The following is a 22952-nucleotide window of genomic DNA, read 5'->3' on the forward strand; positions in this document are numbered from 1 at the left end:
ATTTTTCTTTTTAAATATATATAATTTAATAATATTAACATTATTATATATTTGCAAAATTTCGCGGCACACTTTTGAAATTTGGCGGCACAGTGGTTGAGAATCACTGATCTAAGTTTTCATTTGGACAAATTTAACCATTTCATATTAAGAGAGGCTTCCCTCTGATCACTTTTGATTGGTGATTTGAGTCGTCTATTATCAAAGGTGGCAATCTGTGCATTTGGACAAAAAATTTTTATTGATATGTCAATACAGATTGATTTGAATATAATCGTCTCCTTCAAAGAATACGGTTCAAAACCTGCATTAAATAAAGGTTAATAGTTAACCTGTTATTTATCTAAGATGTCGTTCCGAAGAGTTTTGTGACTGCCAATGGAATACAAAGTCAATAATTCGTTTTTCTGATTTACCAATCATTTTCCAAAAGTCAGATTGCCGGCTTTGATAATAGTCGACTCATTTAACGAAATACTCAATTAATATTCAAATGACTATACCGTGAATGTCAAGTAATTGTTGGACGCGTTTGGAATGAATTTTCACGCGGCATCCGTACATAAATCGAAATAGTAAACAATAAGGTTGCTTTTAATCCAAAATGAATCTGAATCTTCAATTAACTTCGGGTACAAACTCTTTAATGGAGCTGACATTATTAGTCACAGTTCAAGTAATCATTCTATGAACATTAAAACGTCTTAACAATCCGTCAATAAGGCCGGAGCGCTTTTGTAATATTAATCTGTGAGCTTGTTAAAGGAAAATGTTGAAATCGCACAAAGTTATTGCCAGTTGCCCTCGCAGCCTATAATTGTTTACTTACAAACGCGTTACAAAGAAGAATCACCTCAAATTCGACCTTAAGAATTACAGGTACAAAGCTTTTATATTTTTTGTATCTCGTTCTCTTTTTCTCGGTTCGCTTTTTTGCTTCATATCAATACGAAGCCGCGTTTCATTTATTTGTGATCCGTTAATTTTGAAATAACAGAACCAAAAGAAAGGTATATAAAAATGAAATTCTTCACAATTTTACACTTAAGTAATAAATGAAAATAAGAAATGATAAATGAAGAATTGAACATTTCAAACTATTTACATACAGAAACAATTACGATACGACTTTTGAAGACCTATTTCATTTTCTCAACAACCCTGTACCTAATTGTTTTTAAATATGACACATAAATGGAATAGCCCGTTTTTAAATTTCACTACACTAACTTATTATGGCGGAGTTGTACGCTATGTATATCTTACTGTTATTTCTAAATATTTAGTTCACCTAAATATAATTTTAAAAAATAATACTCTGTAAGTAAAATAGGTGTTTAAATGACACAAAGATTCATTCCGATTCTCAATGATCCGTTTCTGATATACGACCCTATACGATATACGACCTAGGGATATGACCCAGTTGCTTCTTTTGGTCTGGTAGTTTGTACATGGACGCATATACGGTATAATATATACAGCTGCCCGCTATTTCTGTTTACGAGTTGAACATTTTTGTTTAAAACTTATTTTGGCCGCCTCACATCTTTTAATTTATACTATTTTAAATTTCTATTATTACTTACAACACCGGTTTATTGCTTTAATTCAACCTTACTTATATGCATTGTGGATCATTTATTTGTATTCATAACCCACTGAGTTTCTCGCTGGATCTTTTCAGTGGGTCTAAACTTTGATTATCTTATCATCCAATTTGAATTGGTCAATTAAATCTAAATCTTGATGTTTTAGAGATTACACAGGCCTACAAAAAAAACTTTTTTTTTTGGGCCAGCTTTTTTTGTGTCTATGGTCGATAAAGTTGGTAATGTACAATATATTGACATACGTCATTTTAACTCATCAGCTCTAGTTTATCTACTACCCTCATTTTAAATTTTTACCCGTTTTTTCGCAAATAATTGACATTATTACAATAAATCGATAAAGTTTATGTTACTATTTCATTATGGCCAGTACGTCCAGATGTTGTGTTCACGATCCTGGTTTATTTTGTTATGTTTGTGGTGAATACATACTGGAAAATCAGCGTAAAACGATTAGAAACACTGTGAGTCGTTTGTATTTTGCTTACTTCGGTATTGAAATTCGACAACAAGATAAATTGTGTCTTTATCGAGTATGTAAAATATGCGTTGAACATCTGCGACAATGGGAGAAAGGCACACGTAAGTTTTTGAAGTTCGGAGTGCCTTTGATATGGCGAGAACAAAAAAAAACATGGTGACGACTGTTTCTTTTGTATGACTAATATAGTGGGCATCAACAAAAACAATCGCCATAAATGGAAATACCATAATATTCCCTCAGCACAAAGATCTCTTCCTCGTTCAGAAAATGTTCCAATACCAGCTTCTCACCAGGTAGTGCAGCAATCTCAGGAGGATCAAACTGAAACACCTATTACATCCCAAGTAGATGACAACTAAATACTGCGGGAAATCATCAAATCCTAAGCAATTTTCACAGAATGAGCTTAATGACCCCATCAGAGACAAATCTTTCGAAGGAACGTGCTGAATTACTAGTGTCAAGATTAAATGAAATAAATTGCCTTTACTCAGACGTTCGAGAGTCTACATATCGTACGAGAGAACGAAACTTATTGCAGTTCTTTACATTAGATGAATTTGGACTCAAAAAAATTGGCATGAGATGCTGTTATTGGGGAAAAAATGTTATATATGAGCCCTTGGTTTCAAGAGAAAAAATCATTCTTCCACCGTTACACATAAAATTAAGGCTAATGAAGCAATTTGTTAAGGCTCTCGACAAAAATGGTCAACGTTTTCAGTTTATTTCACAATTTAAGTACTGAAAAACTAAAAGTAGGTATCTTTGATGGACCTCAAATACGTCAATTAATAAACGACACCACTAAATTTGAGACTTCTATGATTGATGTGGAAAGGCTTGCGCGGAAATCTTTTATAGTAATTGTACAAAATTCCCTCGGAAACCATAAGGCTGACAACTATGTAGAATTAGTTGAAGATATGCTGGTTCGATTCAAATATTTAGGCTGTAATATGAGTACAAAATTACACTATCTCAACAGCCACTTCGATCATTTTCAACACAATTCAGGAGAACTAAGTGAAGAACAAGGAGAACGTTTATACCAAGACATAAAAACAATGGAGAATAGATACCAAGGAAGATGGGAAAATCCTATGATAGCCGACTACTGCTGGGGAATCATGCGAGATTGCCCGAGTCAGTGTCATTCGAAAAAATCACTCATAAGACAATTTCTCGATGTTTAATGCCAATATCATATACACTTTTTAAAAAAATATATATATATATTTCTCGGGAACTAGAGCTGATAGAAAAAAACCGATTACATATTTGATATCGTCATATTGATTACATATTTGATAGACATACTTAAAATCAGGTCTAAAATCCCCGGCACCAAAATGGTTGTAGGCCAGTGTTATCTTAGCAACTAAAGATTTGGATTCTTCTTTTAACTAATTAAAAAAAAAAGTTAACCAGGTCAACAGATGTTCTACATACCATATTTGGATTCGTCTACTAAATTTTCTCTTTTGCTTTTGACATTTAACTTTTAGAAAAATTTCCATTGTTTTTTTTCAAATCTCTAAACTTCGTCAGTATTTATTAAACAAGTGAATCTTAATGAAAATCTAATAATAAACAATATAATACGCCTAATCATTAAAAAATTTAGAAGTTCACCTTTAGTCTCAAGATGGGTGGCTCCAATCTTGATATCTATAGTTTAGAACTCGTTCAATCATCTGAACAAAAAATCTACCACTACCTTGCTTCATATATGCAAACGCTAATCGCAATTTAAATCGTATAACAATAATAATTATTCAATAATAATTATTAGTAGTATAACAAGTAGTAGTAGTAGTATAACAATAATAATTATTCAATAATAATTATTGTTATTTTATAAAACACATAAACTTAGCTCAAAATCGTGGGTAAGGTTCATGTAGATCACCTGTTGTGCAAACACTTCAGTGATATTCTTTTTTTTTGTTATAGCTTAAAAAAATCTTACCTTCTTTCCGAACCTTGTTAATAATTCACTAACACATTCCTGTAATGTAAACAAGCATGTGTTGCGTGTATTTTTATCGTTTTACCAAATTACCGGGCATCGGATTTCGTGTGAATTTCATGTGGGGTCCCTCAGAGTCGTGCACCGAGGTGGCGATATTCCCACAGGTCAAGCGAAATATCCAACCGTATGTTCTCACGGCTACGAATCGAAAACAAATTGTATAATGGGTCAGGTTCGACATTATTAACCTTAATGTTAAACAAAAAGGTATTGTCAAACTGAACGTTGTTGAGAACAGGTTGCGGGCTCTGGAGTGAAAATTACATAACGACATACTTGCACAAAATGAAAATATATTGCATACAATTTTTTATTTAAACGAAAGCACATTTGCATGAGATTTATGTTTATTGGTAATACAAATTGCGGTGTTCATTTTATTTAGGTTTTTTCTGTATTTCTGTGAGTACAGAATACCACGCCCGGCCCGCGCTAGCCTTTGTCGATTTGCTCAAAGCTTCATTGTGTCCCATGAATCCCGTATTGTACGTTCATTGTACAGGTTTTTTTGCAATGAAATTCCACTCTTATTCATTCCGATTTCATTTTATTCAAACTATATTCAACACGTTTCTGATTTCACGATATAATATGTATTATTAACATTAAAACGCGGTTTTGCGGTTTAATTCCGTCTTACGTTTTAACTAATTTGAAATGAAATTGTCTTTCTAATCACTCTTATGACTTGTGGAAATAGGAAAGTAGCATTGTTTGTCATTTTCATCTCCGTGTTAAGTGTGAAACAAAATAAACATATTTTTTTCTGTAAGCCTAAACGTAACATTAAATTAAATAATTTTGAAATATATTTTACTCTACTTTACTCTTGCAGCTTCTACGTGGACATCACTTTCTCTTAAGATTTAGCATCAGGCATTTAAACGTACAAAAACAGTTTTTTTATATAACACCGTCACAGTTCATTAATATTTACAAATTATACCTTTAAAGCTTCCTCGATTATCGTTCTTTCTATTAGCTGCTGTTGCTGTCAGCTCGGTTTCAATGTTCTCCAAATCTATTTATTTGCGGTTTATTTAGACAACCTAAATACGAACGGTTTCTGAATACGTTATCTTAGATTTGAGAATCCGATTATTAATATTAAAATTTTATTCCTAATTTGAAAGCATACCGAGCGATAAAAAGTTGCGGCTACAACGGTCGCGCTTACGGTTATGACCACCGACCGTGAAGAGGGACACCACCTGTTATTATTATATTTACGAATGAAACTCAACGTTATCCTTCAAAGCATTAGTGCTTCTTTCAAACGAAACCGAAAGCGATACTATCGTGCTAACGTATACAGATGATTAATAATTTCATTCGTAACGTTTTCAAACCCAACGGATTTTCACAAAAACGAACAGCGCCGTATCTATCGGTTTTAAAACCAAATTGATGAACGGTTTACCGAGGCAGCGTACACACTACGCGCTTACGGCGGAGATATGGAAATCGAATAAGCGTACCCCGCCCGAATAGAAAAGGAAGCTAAAGCGCCCCTTCATAATGCTAGGAAACCTTTACATAATATAAAAGATTCAATCCCAAGGAGCCAGTTGAACCGTGAATCACCTCATGGGTTCTGATAAATTTAGGGCAAAATATCGAAAACAATGTGCTCGGAGGGCGGAGACGGCCTTTTAGCTATATTCAATACTGTTCAATATTTAATTGAATTCGACGCAGTAACAGACGCTCTGCTATAATGGCTTGCAAAATACATTGTACACCTAACTCAAGAAAATAATTCGATTCTAAAGGTACCTGTGATTGCTATTTTACTAAATCAAACCAGTCAATGTTCGCGGTAGGAAAAGTAAAAACACTTAAATAAATCATCGTTGTCCAAATAGTGTGCTACATCTATAAATTGATCCCAAATATAATAATCTTGTATTAATATCGGTAAAAGTAAGTTTTCAAATCGGACTTGTATTTCGTGGAGCAGGCGAAAATTTAAATAGGTTCGCTATTTTTTTTCAGGTTTTTTTTTTCAAAGCTCATGAAAAAAGATTGGAGGAAAAAGTTTCTTATTCTGAAATGTATTTACATATCCAGTCAAAAGCTTGAGTGGCACGTCCGCGATAAGGGTTTTTTAGGAAAGGTATTTATATTTGTTTAAACACGTGGTTCTAGTTACAATTTTGATAGTCGTTGAGCTTAATTTTTTGTGACTTATAGTTTGAATCTATTTCCGTAAAAGATAGTTTGAATAATTTTGCATCAGCTATTTTTTTTTATTGCCCTTGTAGGCAGACGAGCACACGGCCCACCTAATGGTGAGTGGTTACCGTAGCTCATGGACTTCAGCAATGCCAGGGGTAAAGCCAAGCCGCTGCCCACCATACTAGCTCTAATGAAATAAATTAAAAAAACATCATCAGATTAACGACCATTACGTAACTTTGTCATATTGTTTTTTTTTATAAACACAGATAAACAAGACGGTCATGACATTATTGATCTTATGTATTGTATGAGATCTTATAATTATATACTTTATTATAAACATAAAGGTTTTCTCAAAATATGTTTTTCAGGGTTTTATGTTATTAATCTATGTATATGTATATATAAAAATGAATTGCTGTTCGTTAGTCTCGTTAAAACTCGAGAACGGCTGGACCGATTTGGCCGAATTTTGGTCTTGACTTATTTGTGGAAGTCCAGAGAAGGCTTAAAAGGTAGATGAATATGAAAATGCTCGGAATTAAATAAAAATTACAATTTTGTTTTCCCTTTGATGTGTTGTCCCTCGTCGCCCCCCATCGGACGAATTCCTATTATTTGTTTTAAGTTTATTATAAACAAAAGTTTAGGTCTTTTATTTATCGATTAAGGCTCTACGAAGTCTGCCGGGTCAGCTAGTCAACAATAAAAATAGCATGTTAAACGCTTTTTCTATCAGTTTAGATCTGAAGTTAGCATTAGATCTGAAATACTTATATTAGATTTTCTTGTAACTATAGATTAAATAATATTTTGGAAGTTTGAATTTTATAATCATTACTGTTAATTTCAGAGTTTCAACAGAAAAAATCCGATCTTAAAATATTCAGACTTGGAATTAATAACGTCTTACGTAATATGTTTCTCCAAGAAGGAAGATAAAAAAAACATTTCAATGGCACTTTACAGAAGCGTATCCTCATAAATAAATTCATCCTCTTGCATACTTTCAGTAATTTAAAGAAATTTACTTTTCTTTGAGAATACTTTCTAAGCTTTTACACTACAGTTTAATACCTGTCATTAAATAGTTTTATTCTTACCTTAAGAAGATTAATCAACCGTAGCGTACTGTACATTTAAGATTCGATCGTTTGGTTAGAATTTAGAGGCACTCCATTCAAAGTTACCTTAATAAATCACCTTATCGGGTAGGGAGGCTGTGTTAAAAAGGCCCTTTCGCTTCCAATTGTCGTATAGGAACGAATAATGTCGACGTGTACTCACCTCTTTGACCAGCTTGCTGACGTGGGTTCGTAATTCAGCCACAGTACTCCTCATCTGTTGTCCTTCGTATTTGAGCCTACCAACTTCATTGTCCATCTTGTCTAACCTGGCTTCTTGAGTGCGAGCAAGTTGCGCTAAGTCCGAGGTCTCGGTAAGGGCTTGCTTTAGCTTCAACGAAAAATAACTTAGGTTTAAATTGTTGGTAAGCGCTTAAGTACGGTACTCACTAATGCAGATTGTACTTTATTCATTCGATAGCAGGTCGTACTAAATCAGGTTTCACTAATCACAGTGAGGATATATTTTCGGAACACAATAATATACGTAAATGTCTCAACTAACTTCCATTCGCAACTTCAATCACAATTTAACTCAATATCTCAAATCTAAATTGATTAAATAGAGTTTGACTTAGGGCAGATCTACACAGGGATAGTTTCTCGAATACAAACGAGGATATCAAGTAAGAATATTTTTTCAAATATCAACAAATATTATGAATTATTCGTTAATTATCAAGCCAATGTTGCTTCCTAATCTCGTCTTGATTGATGCTCGCGTGAACGATGACTAATCTTATGAAGTTGCGTGACATTATCATATATGATATTCTCTTCTACGCAACCCCATTTCTATTTCGATTATAGTGAATTTTTCACTTAGGTATTGGATTTATAAGTTTGAAAAATGTTAAATAGTTACCGAAGTCAAGAAACTACAAGTTATCGAACCGGAGCACGATTTCTTCCTATTAGGAATATGCCGAACAGTGATCCCAATCCATGCGAAAATTACTAAAGCATTGAACTGTTCACTGACCTCATTACGTATGATGTGCAGTTGACGGAGGAGGGCTGAGTTGTTGACGCTTTCACCGATTTCCCTGATCTCCATCTTCAGCTCTTTCATGGAGGTCTTGGCCCATTGGAGTGTTGCCTGTTCATTTCTCTCGTAGTTGTTGGTTGGCGTAGAACGTTTGTGTCTACAAGAAAAATATCGAATGGTAAATATATTATATATAAGAGAAGGTAATGTTATTATAATAAAGTACAAATGAGAATCATTACGTAGTTATACATAATGCCTGAAGTGATCACATTTATGATACAAGCTAATGTGGTTACTTCATTTAGCTACAAACAGAAATGATGGTGAAATCAAATAGGCATCTGGTAAATTTAAAGCCCACATAATTGTTTAATAAAACCATATAGAAATAATACTATTTAGGCCTACGAAGCTTACTAGAGTCATAATTCAAAAATAAGCGAGCCCAGTGACGTACCCCAGCTTTGTAATGCAACAATGAGCGACCAATACCGTGTCTCCTGAACAACCTTCCGGTTAATAGTGTTTCAACGGAACTAATTAATCGCCAACGTTACTGCTCAACAGTTATTAAATGATACTAAAGTGGAAAGTTGAACTGCCTTCAGTAACGTTTAAGAGTAATGTTTTGTTCAGTTCGATTTCGATGATTTCAGGCACAATACCGTTTTTTGTTTGTGATCCATCTTTTTCTAGTAAACACGATGCTAAATGATTACTATAGCTCATATACATATGATGACCACCTGAGACATAACGACGAAATCTCAGTTTTATTGCATAAAGTCAGTTCCATTATTTAAGTAGAAATACAAGATTGTTTCGCGGCAAAATGGGTGGGACAGTGGGTAACCACCCGTGCAATTTTGCAATATACTTTAACACTAATAAATTGCAGTTGGCGGTCGTAGCATCGCAATATGCTGCATTCTCCGGTGATTTTCTTAGAAACCTTTTACGAAATTTAACGGATTGAGATGTAATGATACTAATCTTGGCCGATATCACACAGGCAAATTTATTCATGAATAGTCTGCATTGTTAGATATATTTAATAAAACCGTAGCCACTGTCCATACATAAAAAGAAAAAAAGGCTCAAACCTACAAGGGTATGAACTAACACAATTGATTAAAACTATTAAAATTGAACAGGCAGAAAGAACATCGCGAATGATATATCTGAATCAGTAGTTTTCAATCAATCTTTATTTGAAGTTGGAAAAAGGCATATCGCAAGTCTGCCCAAGTTGATCGCACAGGCCAGTCTATTTCTGCCGCACAGAGATGATGCAGTTCCTAAATAAAAAGCAGGACGGTCGTATTGTAAAGAATACGCGTAACCCCAATCCGACTTCGACAATTATTTTCAATATTGGAAGACGATATCGCTACTCGTCGCAAACAAATTTCACGAGTGGCCAGCCAAAATATCAAAAATCTTTATCAGCATAATAATTTCCGTGTTCTGTGCCTATCGTAAAGATGTTAAATATTTATTTTAAGTTCGTCACTTTAAATAAAATTATCGCGGGCTCGATGATAACATCAGGTGCCTGCATATCTAATCTATTGGCAGAAGTTCATATGAAAAATGACCGCACAAAATACCTACGCAAATACATACAGATATATAATTCATTATTGAATAAATATTTCAATCTTGCAGTGTATATTTAGAACCAAGAAGGATTAGGTAATTGGAATTTGCCTGATCCCACATAATCTTGTATGAAGCGGGGTACGTTAATAACTTCACTTAACATCGTGTAGATGTGTAAGTGTACATGCAAGGTATTAAATATAAATGTATTTACGGATTGTTCGTGCCAGGCAGTGTAACTTACGTTTTAAAAACAAATAAAACATAATATGTATATAGGTAAGTCTTATTATTGGGGATAGTGACATAACTATATAAACTCTGCACTGGTTGATATTACATTTTTGATTCCTCCAGTCAACTAATCATGCGTTCAGAGTATCAACAGACTATAGTTACTATATTTGAAGCCACATAGACACATTATATCTACTTCTGTGTCCAGAGAGAATAATGCTATAAATGAACTACATATGTCTAATTTAATGAGCTTAGAACTAAATTAATAATGTTTTAAAACCAAAATATATATCGCTTTTGTTTATAATGAGGCATGTTTTAGTATGATTTAAATTTAACAATCTAAATTATGGCGTTACCAAAAACTGCGAGCCGGAGCTAAGGTGTTTTGTGCCGCTCAAATCCGGACAATGACAGAGTTTATTGTGTTACAGTTTCACGGAGCTTTTATTTGCGAAAGCAACACAAATTGCAACAAAAATTAATTAATTTTGCTTCGTTATACACATTTGCTAGTCGTGTACATCAAGTTTGCAGTTGGTAACCGTAATGACGTTCAAGGAACTAGAAATGTCCTAGCATATTTTAACTTTTGGTGTCTAAGTACTCGTATAAACTTTACGTACTGTGTGGACTATCTAAGTTTAGTAAGTACTGTTCTTTGGTTCGGAACATGGAGCCTGTACGTATCTTTCTTAGTTAATACCACAAATAAGTGTTAATAACGTGTTCATCAACTTCTTCTTCCACGGTCTTCTTCTTCTTATTTATAGCGGTTACCCGGTCTAGTGTCAGGGTCATCTGTCTTGTATTACTTGAGTAAGTAAGATATTACTTAAATTTCTCCACATTGCCCAGCCCGATCAAGAAACTAATATTATTTTTTTAATTATGAAAAAATCACACATTTTCCTAATTTGAATTTGGAATTATCTTCTTTAAAATTTAAACTTTTAATGATACCAAAACCAGCCAGATTCAAATAGTATAATAGCCAAAGAGATTTTATTACAAGTTCATACATACTATAATGCAAAAAGACTTTTTCCCCAATCTATTATGTATGTAGCAAAAATAAATATAAGTAATAATCTTAAATTTATACGGTATCACGAAGTCTATATATGTATGTACGAGTGTGCACGAAGAGGAAGTAGGTAGGTATGTAAGCAAACCTTTTTTTGTCGATTCCTATTAAAACATCAGCAGATGCAAAGGCACCCCATTAAAATCCGCCTCTATATCACAATAAAAAGCCTCTCGAATCGAATGTAATTTAATCTATAAAAAGGATAGCCCGAACATTCGTGGGGTGGCAGATGACTTGTAGACGGTGGCCACATGCCGACGAAATAAAACGACAGACATTAGAAATAGCACCTGCCTTTGTTAGACATTGAGGTCGAAAAATTCGGAGTGTTGGACCTCTGCAGTAGGAAGTGCCGCGTCGCAAACTCAACCTTGTGAATTTAAATTTAGTTAATTTAGTAGCTCCCGGTTTTAATGTTTCCGAGTTTTATTTTTGTTCCGCGGACGGATAATAAAAGGATTAATTAAATTTCTTACTCCGGACAAATTAGCTTTTGCTAAACATATACACAATTATGTTGTAGATAAGATGTTATAGCCGACTATAATTATGTATATCAAAGGTGGTCGTTTTGATAAATGGACTTTATTGTCTAGTTTAATGACATATAGCAATTTTGGCGATTTCATTAGCACTTTTGATATAAATTGAACTACTACATGTACGATTCGAGAAAGCCTTTGAAAACATGCGACACTTTCTATGATTTTGGATGTTCACGATTCATAAAGCAAACTAGGTTTTTTTTTTTATTTTTTTAAATATACGCTAAATGGTTTTTTTTTTTCAGCCGGCGGTTAGGCACGCGCTTCGTTTGTCGGCGCCGGATGTGGGCTCACAGCTCTACTTCCGGTTGGACTATAAATAAACACAAACGCCAGATGTTCATGGCAACATCACTATTTTATCGTTTTCGTATTGTATTCTATTCTGATTTCCCTTGACTTGAATAATATAATGCACATTTCAAAGTGAGAAAGAAGTAATCAGAAATAACTTGTCAAACTTCGAATTGGGATATGCGATAGGCGCTATTGTATCACCATTTATTTTTGTTTTGCCAAAAACAACAAGTACTAAAAACATTGATTGCCAACGTGGGTCATAGGAAACCATAGAAATACAATTTTCGTTAAATAGTGTAAATTAAACATATTATTAAATATTTCTCAAGTCAAGTCAAGCGCTTCAAAAATTGTTCCCATATAAAAACTTTTTACTGGTGGTAGGACCTCTTGTGAGTCCGCACGGGTAGGTACCACCGCCCCGCCTATTTCTACCATGAAGCAGTAATGCGTTTCGGTTTGAAGGGTGGGGCAGCCGTTGTGACTATACTGAGACCTTACAACTATATCTCAAGGTGTGTGGCGCATTTACGTTGTAGATGTCTATGGGCTCCAGTAACCACTTAACATCAGGTGGGCTGTGAGCTCGTCCACACATCTAAGCAATAAAAAAAAGAAAAAAGAAAAAAAAATACAAAGTGTATATGATCGATCGGCTCACTGTTGTTGTTGTCCTGATATAATATTATAATAAAACCATTATAATATACTATATTACATATAATGTATTTATTTATGTATAATAAATCATTGGTTGAGCTTAAAATAAAAATAACATTTTGAATTTCAAAATCCTAATAACATTCAATTACTCACGTCAACTCAAAAACCTAAAACCCGTAGAGAAATTTATATATACGTACATATGTATATTATTATGTAAATATGTATTAGTCAATCGATTCTCTTCCTATTTTTAAATATTTAGTTGAAATGAACGTTTTAGCGTTATCAATAAAAACAAATTGGAATATAGTTTATCCTTCAAAATGAAACTTAATCTCGAGGGGTTAGTGATTATGTTCGAATTTTGATCAGACGGCGAACACTAGTAAAGTAGTAAATGGTTAGTTTCACGTGCAAAGTAATACGGTGCCTCCCCATGGGCTCCGAGAAAGGATCAAAACGCTATAGATATAGATCTATCAAATTTTATCCTAGACCTAGAATGGTGTACATTTCTTTGATTACTGATACACGCTATGCTAGTAGAATGTATTAATTGAAAAGCTCACAGTTATGTAACGCTATGTGGTAATGTTTTGAATAACTTCACATTCCGCTAAAAGCCGTTGGCGCTAATGACGTACGATCTACCAGAATTAATATCAATTAGCGTAACTTTGAAAGTCACAGAATAACTTGAGTTAGACAACTTGCCTAGTCTAAGACTCCAACTCCGAAACTTCGGAGTCGAATATCAAAGAAGCTAGCGTCAGTGTATGAACTTACAAACGTCGGTAATAATTAATCGAGGTAAAGCTTTAGCACTGTGTTAACGGTGAAATTTCAGTTCAGTTTCTACATAATTAAATAATAATACATATTTAGAAGAACCTCGTACTGTGTCGGATGTGATATTTGCTGTCTATTTGTATGCTATCTTGTATTAATTGCGATCAAATAGCGTCGCAAAAAAGCATTATGTCTTTTTTTATTGCTTAGATGGGTGGACGAGCTCTCAGTCCACCTGGTGTTAAGTGGTTAATGGAGCCCATAGATATCTAGAAAGTAAATGCGCCACCCACCTTGCCACGCCAACCACCTACGAGATTAACTCTTCGCTACTTAGTGCTTCAGTCATTATAAAGAAAGACCTTTAAAGTATATCGCGTCATGATTTCGTGCCAAGCCTAGGCAATGCAGCGATACCATCTCTGTAAAACAGCACTGCCACTAAGAAGTCCAATGAACGCTAATATGCAATGATAATATAAAAATAACACAAGTGCCAAACAGTATAATTGCATTAAAATGTATTTTACAAAATACTACTGGGTAATTATGTTTAAAAATTTACAGTGGACACAGGTGGGCCGCTAAAAATAATTAAAATTAACGACTGTATTGCTTAGTTTAAAATAAAATATCAGGTTTTATAGGAGCAGAACTCGAGTTGAGCAGGTGTCTTCTTTGCATAGCAAGCATTAAAACAGGCTCATTTATTGCATCATGCATCTCGAGATGTTCCACGAAACAAAATTCTGTTAAAATATTGTCGTTTGTAAAAGGGTTATACTTTAATTTTATTGTTGCAATTAAATGTAATTTTAAATGCGCTAAAGCAATCGTCAAATTTATATTATAATAATATTGAAACATAAGAGGGAACGCGAGCTCCGTTTAGTCCATGTAAATGTATTGCTTAAGACAATAAAACAGGAGCAAATAATATACTAGCAGAGGTAGTGGCTTACTGAAATAAAGAAATTTAAGAATTATTCTCGCCGATTTCAGACTTCCATTAAACATCCATAAACAAGTGAAAAGAGTTGGAATAGCCAATTCAGATATGAGTATCTTTGAATCAAATTTTATAATCGTTCCTGTTTTATAGATGGGATTCCGCGAATGCCAATTAAATCAAATCAAATTTTTAATTCGTCTCTTTTATAAGTATCGCATACTCAGTACTGCTGTAGTCGGTTTCGCAGGTCGTATAAGAGTTTTACGGAGACGAAAGCATAATTAAAAATACATCTTTCAATAAACGCAAGATTAAACCGTAAAAATAATTTTAATTGTATACGACTCGCGAAAAACTAAGAAAATATTATATACTTTTACTGGTGGTAGGACCTCTTGTGAGTTCGAGTTCGGGTAGGTACCACCAACCTACCTATTTCTGCCGTGAAGCAGTAATGCGTTTCGCTTTGAAGGGCGGGGCAGCCGTTGTAACTATACTGAGACCTTAGAACTGATATCTCAAGGTGGGTGGCGCATTTACGTTATAGATGTCTATGGGCTCCAGCAACCACTTGACACCAGGTGGGCTGTGAGCTCGTCCATCCATCTTAACAATAAAATATATATACATAGGTGAACGGTCGAATGACTACTTGAACGGTCGAAGGTCACTTGAATATCTTATATAAGAACGGTCAATTATTATTCGTTCTTTTTCGTCTTTTTGTATGTCTGTCTTTTCAGAAGTCAAAAAATGTACTGCCTCGCTGCTGGTCACGTACGCCCTCGTTCCATTTATTTTTGAATTATTTTCAAATGTCTGTCTTAGTCTGTCTATGTCTAGTCATTATAGGTTTTATGTCCTGTCAAAGAGGTTGCACGCCACGACAACAGGTATATTCTAAGATTCAAACTTCTATGTACCTACCCCGTTTTGTTTCAAAGAATTGACGCAATTATTATTACTTTTACGCTAATTACTATTAAATTCACCGGTGCATTAAAGTTACCCGCGTAATTCCAATTAATAGGGATGGATGCGGTTCGCGGCATGTGATTTCAAAAACGAGCATCAGTACAGCGAAGGTCGAACGCTGCATATCGGTTGAGCAGGTGCTCATTGGGTACGTTCCGACAATACAGTTAACATAAATAGATGAGTATGCGACTATTTCGAACCAGAATGCTGTATGGATACTTTGTATTCATTAGCTCTTTTTAAAACATCGCTCTTAAAGCGTTCGTGAATGTGTAATTAATTTTATCCAACTCCTGACTCAGAAATTATGTACCGTTCATTAATGAATATTTATCTTCGTATCACATATTGCCTATTGCTTTAAGTACACGTATAAATGTTGGATTAATATTTTTTATTCATAATAATACTACTTGCAGGCAAAGAAAACAAAGACAGACTCCAAAATTATGTAGTAAAATCCGTTAGATCGGGTATATTGAGAATTCCTGTGAGACAGATAAAACTTTATTTGACAATGTTTCGATGAATCTTTAATCAATAAATTAGACTTAAACTAGTCTTGCTTAGCAGTTAAATGAACATGCATACATACACTCAGAATTAAAATCATAGTAACAATGTAGGTACTATAACCTTTGCCACGGTAACTGAAATATAGAACATTAATTTTTTACAATCGTAAATGATCAGCAGAGGATCGTAATGCGATCTGGTGCACCCATCTAAGGAACCTGTTTCACGTCAGAACTATAAAATCCTCGAAGGCTAAAATAAAAAGACAAGGCTGCGTGGTAGAGATCGCTTCTAGTGACAAGAAAATTTTAGCACCTTTGTTCATTATTACCTTTTCTGTTTCTTGTGTATTTCGGACTTCGATAACGAGTTTATATATTACTAGCGGCCCGCTTCGGCTCCGCTCGGGTCTTTAACAAAAATGTCAACGATATTTGACGTTGTTTTATTTTTTAAATAAAAGAACACTTATTGCGGCATAACTAATATAATAGTTAGACATATGCTGTCGTGACACTTTTTGTAAATAATAATGTGTTCTACAAAGTTGTAGTACATTATTTTATTCTATCAACAATAGTTTTCGCAGGGCAAGCGATGTAAAGAATATTTTAGGTACTTTTTTTACACCTTTGGTTACATTATTGGATTTTTAGTAAGGATCCCTATTTTTTTCAAAAAAGATATTTTATAGAGTTTTAATGTCACTCGGGAATAGTGTAGTTTCCAAACAGTGAAATAATTTTTGAAATCGGTTCAGTAGTTTCGGAGCCTATTCAATACATACAAACAAACAAACAAATCTTTCCTCTTTATAATATTAGTATAGACAAAACGAAATAGGTCCTCACTCATCGTTCTGGCTACAACGTTCTAGGCGGCCTTGAAGTGGGGAAGTGGGCTGGAGTAATCGCGCTCGATCAGATGGCCTGGTTCATGGAGGGCTCTCGTTTCACAACGACGGACGAATACCACTTCTGAATTTACGACTTTTATATTATGACACGTCTTGGGGGAATTCAAAGCCTAAGGCGTGGTGAGGCCGTGAAGAGCTCTTCGTTCTGCGCTTTGCAATGCTGACAGTTACAATTGCTTCTCTGTTGAAAATGTATCGATGCGTGACAAACAGAATTCGGATTTTCATTAAATTAGTATCTACAACATAAAATGTAAATAGATTTTATGTTATTAAGAAAATAGGTACGATGTGCATCTTATGTCGTCTTTGTAGAATGAAATCTCACTAATTGTTGTTTTTTTATATAGGTAAACGGCTAGACTAGTTTAAATCCGTTTAAACAATAACTGTGTCTGTGTTCGTAGGGTTTGATAAAATATTCGTCTGAAGAAACAGCTTACTGAAACATTTATAATATATTGTCTTAGGATGTCATCATCATCAGCCTTTATCTGCCCACTGCTAGACATAGGCCTTCCCCAATGCCTTCCACAGAATGCGGTCCTCCGCCTTCCGCATCCAACGACTTCCCTTAGGATGTAGTTGCTCACAATTCTGTGGAAATACCTGTAAAACCCAATGGGTTCATGGACCTGACGCGTCTTCTGATTTTTAACAGTCGTACATTGTGTTTAGTAATAACAATGACGTCCGTTATTTGCCTTTACTGTTCTCATGGCAGATATTATTAGTGTTTCTGGGAACAATGAATTATTACACCCGACTAATTATCGTTCAAGTGAAGACTAAACGTTGTAAAATATATAAAAATTATTAACGCAACTTGAAAATTTATATTCGTAGTCAACGTCATCTGTCAGAGCTATTGAATTCAATACTATACCTATTTATACCCCTTAGTGCATAGCTTTAATTACTGTTCAAATGCAAGACGTACATTGTCGGAATGTAATTACAAACTAGATTACTGAACCGATGTTACCCATTAATTCCAGAGTACAACATTAATCTGTTCTATGTGTCTGCCGATTGATCCGCCTTATAGGATAGCCACTACGTCAAATAATTGAAAATGTAGTTCAAACTATTTGGGAGTGTTTATGGGAAACGACTTGTTGTTCATGCACAGCCTTCGACGATTTCGTTGGTAGACTGTTGTATCCAAATGTCTTTATATGGAACTAACATGTGTTTTGAAAAAAAAAAAAAAACGAAGTCTAAAATACTTGATACTGTTGGTTTCAGATACAATAATATTAGGTCCTTATATATGAAATTGGCGTTTTGTATGGGAGGAATATAAAAACATATTTTTTTTTATATATTTAATTGCACATTATTAAGTAGTTATTAGGCGGTGACCTATCTTGAGACGTGAAGTTAAAAAACAAAAGTTTTGTAAAACCGGCGTAGAGTATAAAAAAATACAATCTCATGAAATTTTAAATGAGAATAAAATCGTGCCTTTTTTAAAATAGCCACATAGTTAAGATGTAATCGTATATATGTATATGTATATGAGTTGCACACGTATTGAACCAAGCGCCTATTTGTTGGCCCCACACAGGATTTTCCGTTTCGCTTGTCACACTGATGTGCAATAGCGATATAATAAAAGAGTGAAGGCTACACAATGTAAGATAATATATCACATCACCCTGACAGTGCTGTGTGTGTGTGTGCGCGCGCTTAAACTGGAGTATTACTGAGATTGTTGCGTATCATATTGCGAAAATTATAAAAAAGAAATGTACAATTTCTTGAGCGGAACCCAAATCCTGAAATCATTACGGGTTGCGCCAATAGTAAAAGGATGAGCACGATTTTGGCGTGTGCCTCTAAGTCACAGGTGATCGTTCTAGTCCTTTTAGCTAACGATATCGCGTAAATCAAATTTGTTAAGTATTAAACAAAGAAAAAAAACGATCTTCTAGAAGACTAAAATAAACGATACGATATGAAATCTGACAAAGTACCCAGATGCTCAGTATCTCTGCTGTTAAATAAAAGAAAATATGACTTGTGCGATATCGTTAGATAAGCGACTATAACTATATATCGTATCGTATAAATTGCTTTTTGTTTTCTGAAAATCAAATACATGCAGTTATTTTTTTGAGCTCTTTAATTATGTATATAGATATAGATATAGATGCAGTACGCATCTATACTAAGGTAGTAACAGAGTTGATCAAGCTGCCAGAGAGCATTTACAACATCTTCTGATCTCGACAACGGAATTCAACATTTAAACAAAAAAAGTGTAATCCAGGTAGTTTTAAGAGTTACAATTCATCGAAAGAACTTGGCGGTGTACGGCGAGTGGCTGTGAACGCGTGTCTGCCGAGATTGGTCCGAGTTAAGGTTGCATATATCAGTCGTTTGTATTGTCCCAATAGCCGAGTTGGATCGCTCACCACCTGCTCAAAAACGATTTCGTTTTTTTTTATCGCAGCTCGTTTGTAGTACGGTATATGTGTATATATACTGTAGTATATGTGTATATATACTATAACTTATATTGTATACAGTAACGTTTATTGAAATACTCTTAAGAAAGCAATATTACATTTTATAGAATAACTAGCGACCCGCCCTCGCTTCGCTTCGGAAACATTAAAACACACATGAAACGAAAAAATAAAAAATTAAAAAAAAATTAAAAAAAAAGTAGCCTATGTTCATCAGGGACAATGTCGGCTTCTAATGGAAAAAGAATTTTTCAAATCGGTCCAGTAGTTTCGGAGCCTATTCGAAACAAACAAACAAACAAATCTTTCCTCTTTATAATATTAGTATAGATATGCGATTATCGAGAAATGGACAGGGGTCGTGTTTATTAAAACGAAACCGCAACAATTGTGTATCAATCACACACACAGACAAATTTCTGGTTGGTCAGAAGTCTTGGGTTCACTCCTTTTCGTTTAGCGTGTTTAGATATTTAATAGATTAAGAAAATGTCTTATTTTTAAAAATTGCTTCGCATAGATCCTAGATTGTTTTGTTAATAGATTGAATTTGAATTGGTTTTGAAGTCGTCGTGGCCTCTAGGATAAGACGTCCGGTGCATTCGTGTTGAGCGATGCACCAGTGTTCGAATCCCAGGCGAGTACAAATTTTTCTAATGAAATACGTAGGTACTCAACCGTGAAAATAATTTTAATTGTATACGACTCGCGAAAAACTAAGAAAATACTATATACTATGTATATACTTTTACTGGTGGTAGAACCTCTTGTGAGTTCGAGTTCGGGTAGGTACCACCACCACCCTGCCTATTTCTGCCGTGAAGCAGTAATGCGTTTCGGTTTGAAGGGTGGGGCAGCCGGTTCTAACTATACTTGAGACCTTAGAACTTATATATCAAGGTGGGTGGCGCATTTACGTCGTAGATGTCTATGGGCTCCAGTAACCACTGGAGTAACCACAGGTGGGCTGTGAGCTCGTGCACCCATCTAAGATATAAAAAAAAAAGATTTCGCTTGCTTATTTGTTCAAATTAAATGAATATTGACGTCATTGTGGAATCCGTTACGTTCTCTGTCCAATTAGTATGAAGTAGTAGTAGTAGTAAAATGACCTTAATTTCTGATTTCTGATGATATTTGTATTACATTTTAGTTTCACTGATCGGCTATATTTATTGTTGGAGCTTTCGAATGGAATCAAATCAAAACAATAAATAAATCGAATATTTTTTTTATATCTACTGTTTTCTTGCTATACCTACTGAGTTAAGCGGAGAACAGCAGCCTAAAACTACATAATTAGCATAAGGCATGTGGTTGATGTTTCAATCTATAGAATTAACGACATTTCTATCTTAGGTCGGAACACATGATTGCTTCACGGCAAAATAAGTAGGAAATAATATGATTCTAATGACGGCGCTTACGGTACTCCCATTAACTGTTAACGATTAATAAGTTGTAAAAAAATATTTAAAATTTGACTAATACCCTTATATTACTATATTCTATATACTATATTCTCTTGGTGGATCCGCGAACAACCTGGTAATAGTCACCGTCTCATCGAAGTTTATGGTCACCGCAAACTAATCTTATATTTAATTACCCGAAAAGTAAACTTGGATGCCGTTTTCAAACTTAAATAAATGAAATAAAATTGTAACAGGAAAATAACATTATAAAAATAATGTTAAGAAAATATTTAAAAAAAAATAGTAACGAAATTTAATCGTCCTTTTGCCTTATATAAATGCCAAACCGTTTTAAAGGTATTGAACGCTGCAAAGTAAAAAAACAATGTTATCAAAAAGTCACAAAAATATGTGATAAAAAAAAGCATAAAAAAAGATATTGAATGAATGAAAAACAACAAAAAAAAAAAAGAAAATCGCGCCAGCACCAAAATCCAATCGCAATATAATTCAGAGCTTTGAATTCATAAAATGTAATCCACGCAAAGCGGTGTCGGTGATTTTTTCATTTTGCATAATCGTGTTATCCGTCACAAAGCTTCGGTCCTATTAATTCTGCAAATTACAGAAGTAAATAATCGACAGAAGCAATTCAACTCCCTAGTCAACGAACATGATTAATTCATAAACCCAGTTGATGGATACAGGTAGCAAATATCTATACGAAGAGCAAACAAATCTTAATGCGGGATAAAATTGCTTTTATCTTCATAAAATATTCAATTCATACTTCAATCTCGAGGTATAGAACCGAAGCTTTGTGATAAATCTCATTATACAATTCGCTACAATCGTTATTGTTCTAATTAAATTATAAATAAAATAAATAAAAAAGCTTACTTGAGCTCCTCAATCTCGCTTTTCAGACGAGTAATGTCTGTAAGGTGCAAAGTTTTCATGATCTCGACTTGTTCAGCGACGGCCTGCAGCTCTTCCTTGAACCTCAACTCGGCCTTGATCACAGTGAAAACAAGAAATAAAGTCAAGAGTCCACAAAATTTCGGGCACAACATGATCACGATCGACTTAGAGTTGTTACGAGTAAAAACGCGAGACCGGCGCGTCGTCTGCCCCGACCAGAGTTCGGGAGAGGAATGATGGTCGCGCGGCTCGGCTCCCTACTTCATATAATACTCAAAAGTAACGCAGGGTCCGTTCCGAGGCGCAGATGTGCTCGACAGTTGTCCCGGAGGCGCAGCCTGTTACAACAGCTTACCTGCAGATAAGTTTTTATTGCAGTATCACTCGAATCGATGCAGATGTCTTCGAACAATCTATAACAATTCACCGATTCCAATCTCAAATTCTTATGAAACATGCATACAGATTCACTTGATACAAAAAATTGCAACAGAAAATCAGGTCATTAATCGTGTGAGTTATTGATTTTTTCCCCTGACTAATCGCTGGGAGCTCAAGGGGCTACTCACGGACTGGTAGTTGAGCTCCTAGACTCCACTTAAGAGAGTTCGCTAACATTGGCCTTACCAAGAGCAGTGCTTCGCTGAATCTACCATCGGATCGAAATCGCGACCCACTGAGAAGTCCCGGTGTGAAACTCAGTGGGCAACTCAATTATTGATGACGAGACGGCAGCTCTTTATTTCTTTATTTATATATTCAGCAATACTTTATCCTAATTAGAATACAGGTGTGATTTCATTTCAAAATACAAACCTATATAGTTATAACATAACTGTAATAGTAATTTAGTCACAGGTGTGGTGATGTTTCTTAATCGCGCTGTTCATATGTTATGTACCGAACATGGAACAACATCGAAATTTAATGTAATTCAATCTCTTGCTTCTAGACTCATATGTACTCACTCCGGTCCCCGTCCTCGCCGAACCCGTCGCTTGCGACGAAAGGCTCGGGGAGTAAATTCACCCTCAGAAACAGCCCACTGAGTTTCTCGCCGGATCTTCTCAGTGGGTCGCGTTTCCGATCCGGTGGTAGATTCTCTGAAACACTGCTGTGG

The 22952-nt window shown here is 34.8% G+C and overlaps 1 protein-coding gene across 1 annotated transcript in view; it reads right to left on the reverse strand.

The window, feature by feature from the left end:
• sca (scabrous) overlaps positions 1-22074 on the reverse strand; it is a 29418-nt gene extending 7344 nt beyond the window's left edge. The window contains exons 1-3 of the mRNA XM_028177415.2: positions 21812-22074; positions 8420-8582; positions 7601-7768 (exon numbers count right to left, since the gene is read on the reverse strand). Of these exons, the coding sequence (XP_028033216.2) occupies positions 7601-7768; positions 8420-8582; positions 21812-21984 (504 nt within the window). The 5' untranslated portion in view covers positions 21985-22074. The remainder of the gene's footprint in view (positions 1-7600; positions 7769-8419; positions 8583-21811) is intronic.
• Between the last annotated feature and the right edge of the window lie 878 nt (positions 22075-22952).

Source organism: Bombyx mandarina, chromosome 01, assembly GCF_030267445.1.
Source record: "Bombyx mandarina strain Sakado chromosome 01, ASM3026744v2".
NCBI lineage: Eukaryota > Metazoa > Arthropoda > Insecta > Lepidoptera > Bombycidae > Bombyx > Bombyx mandarina.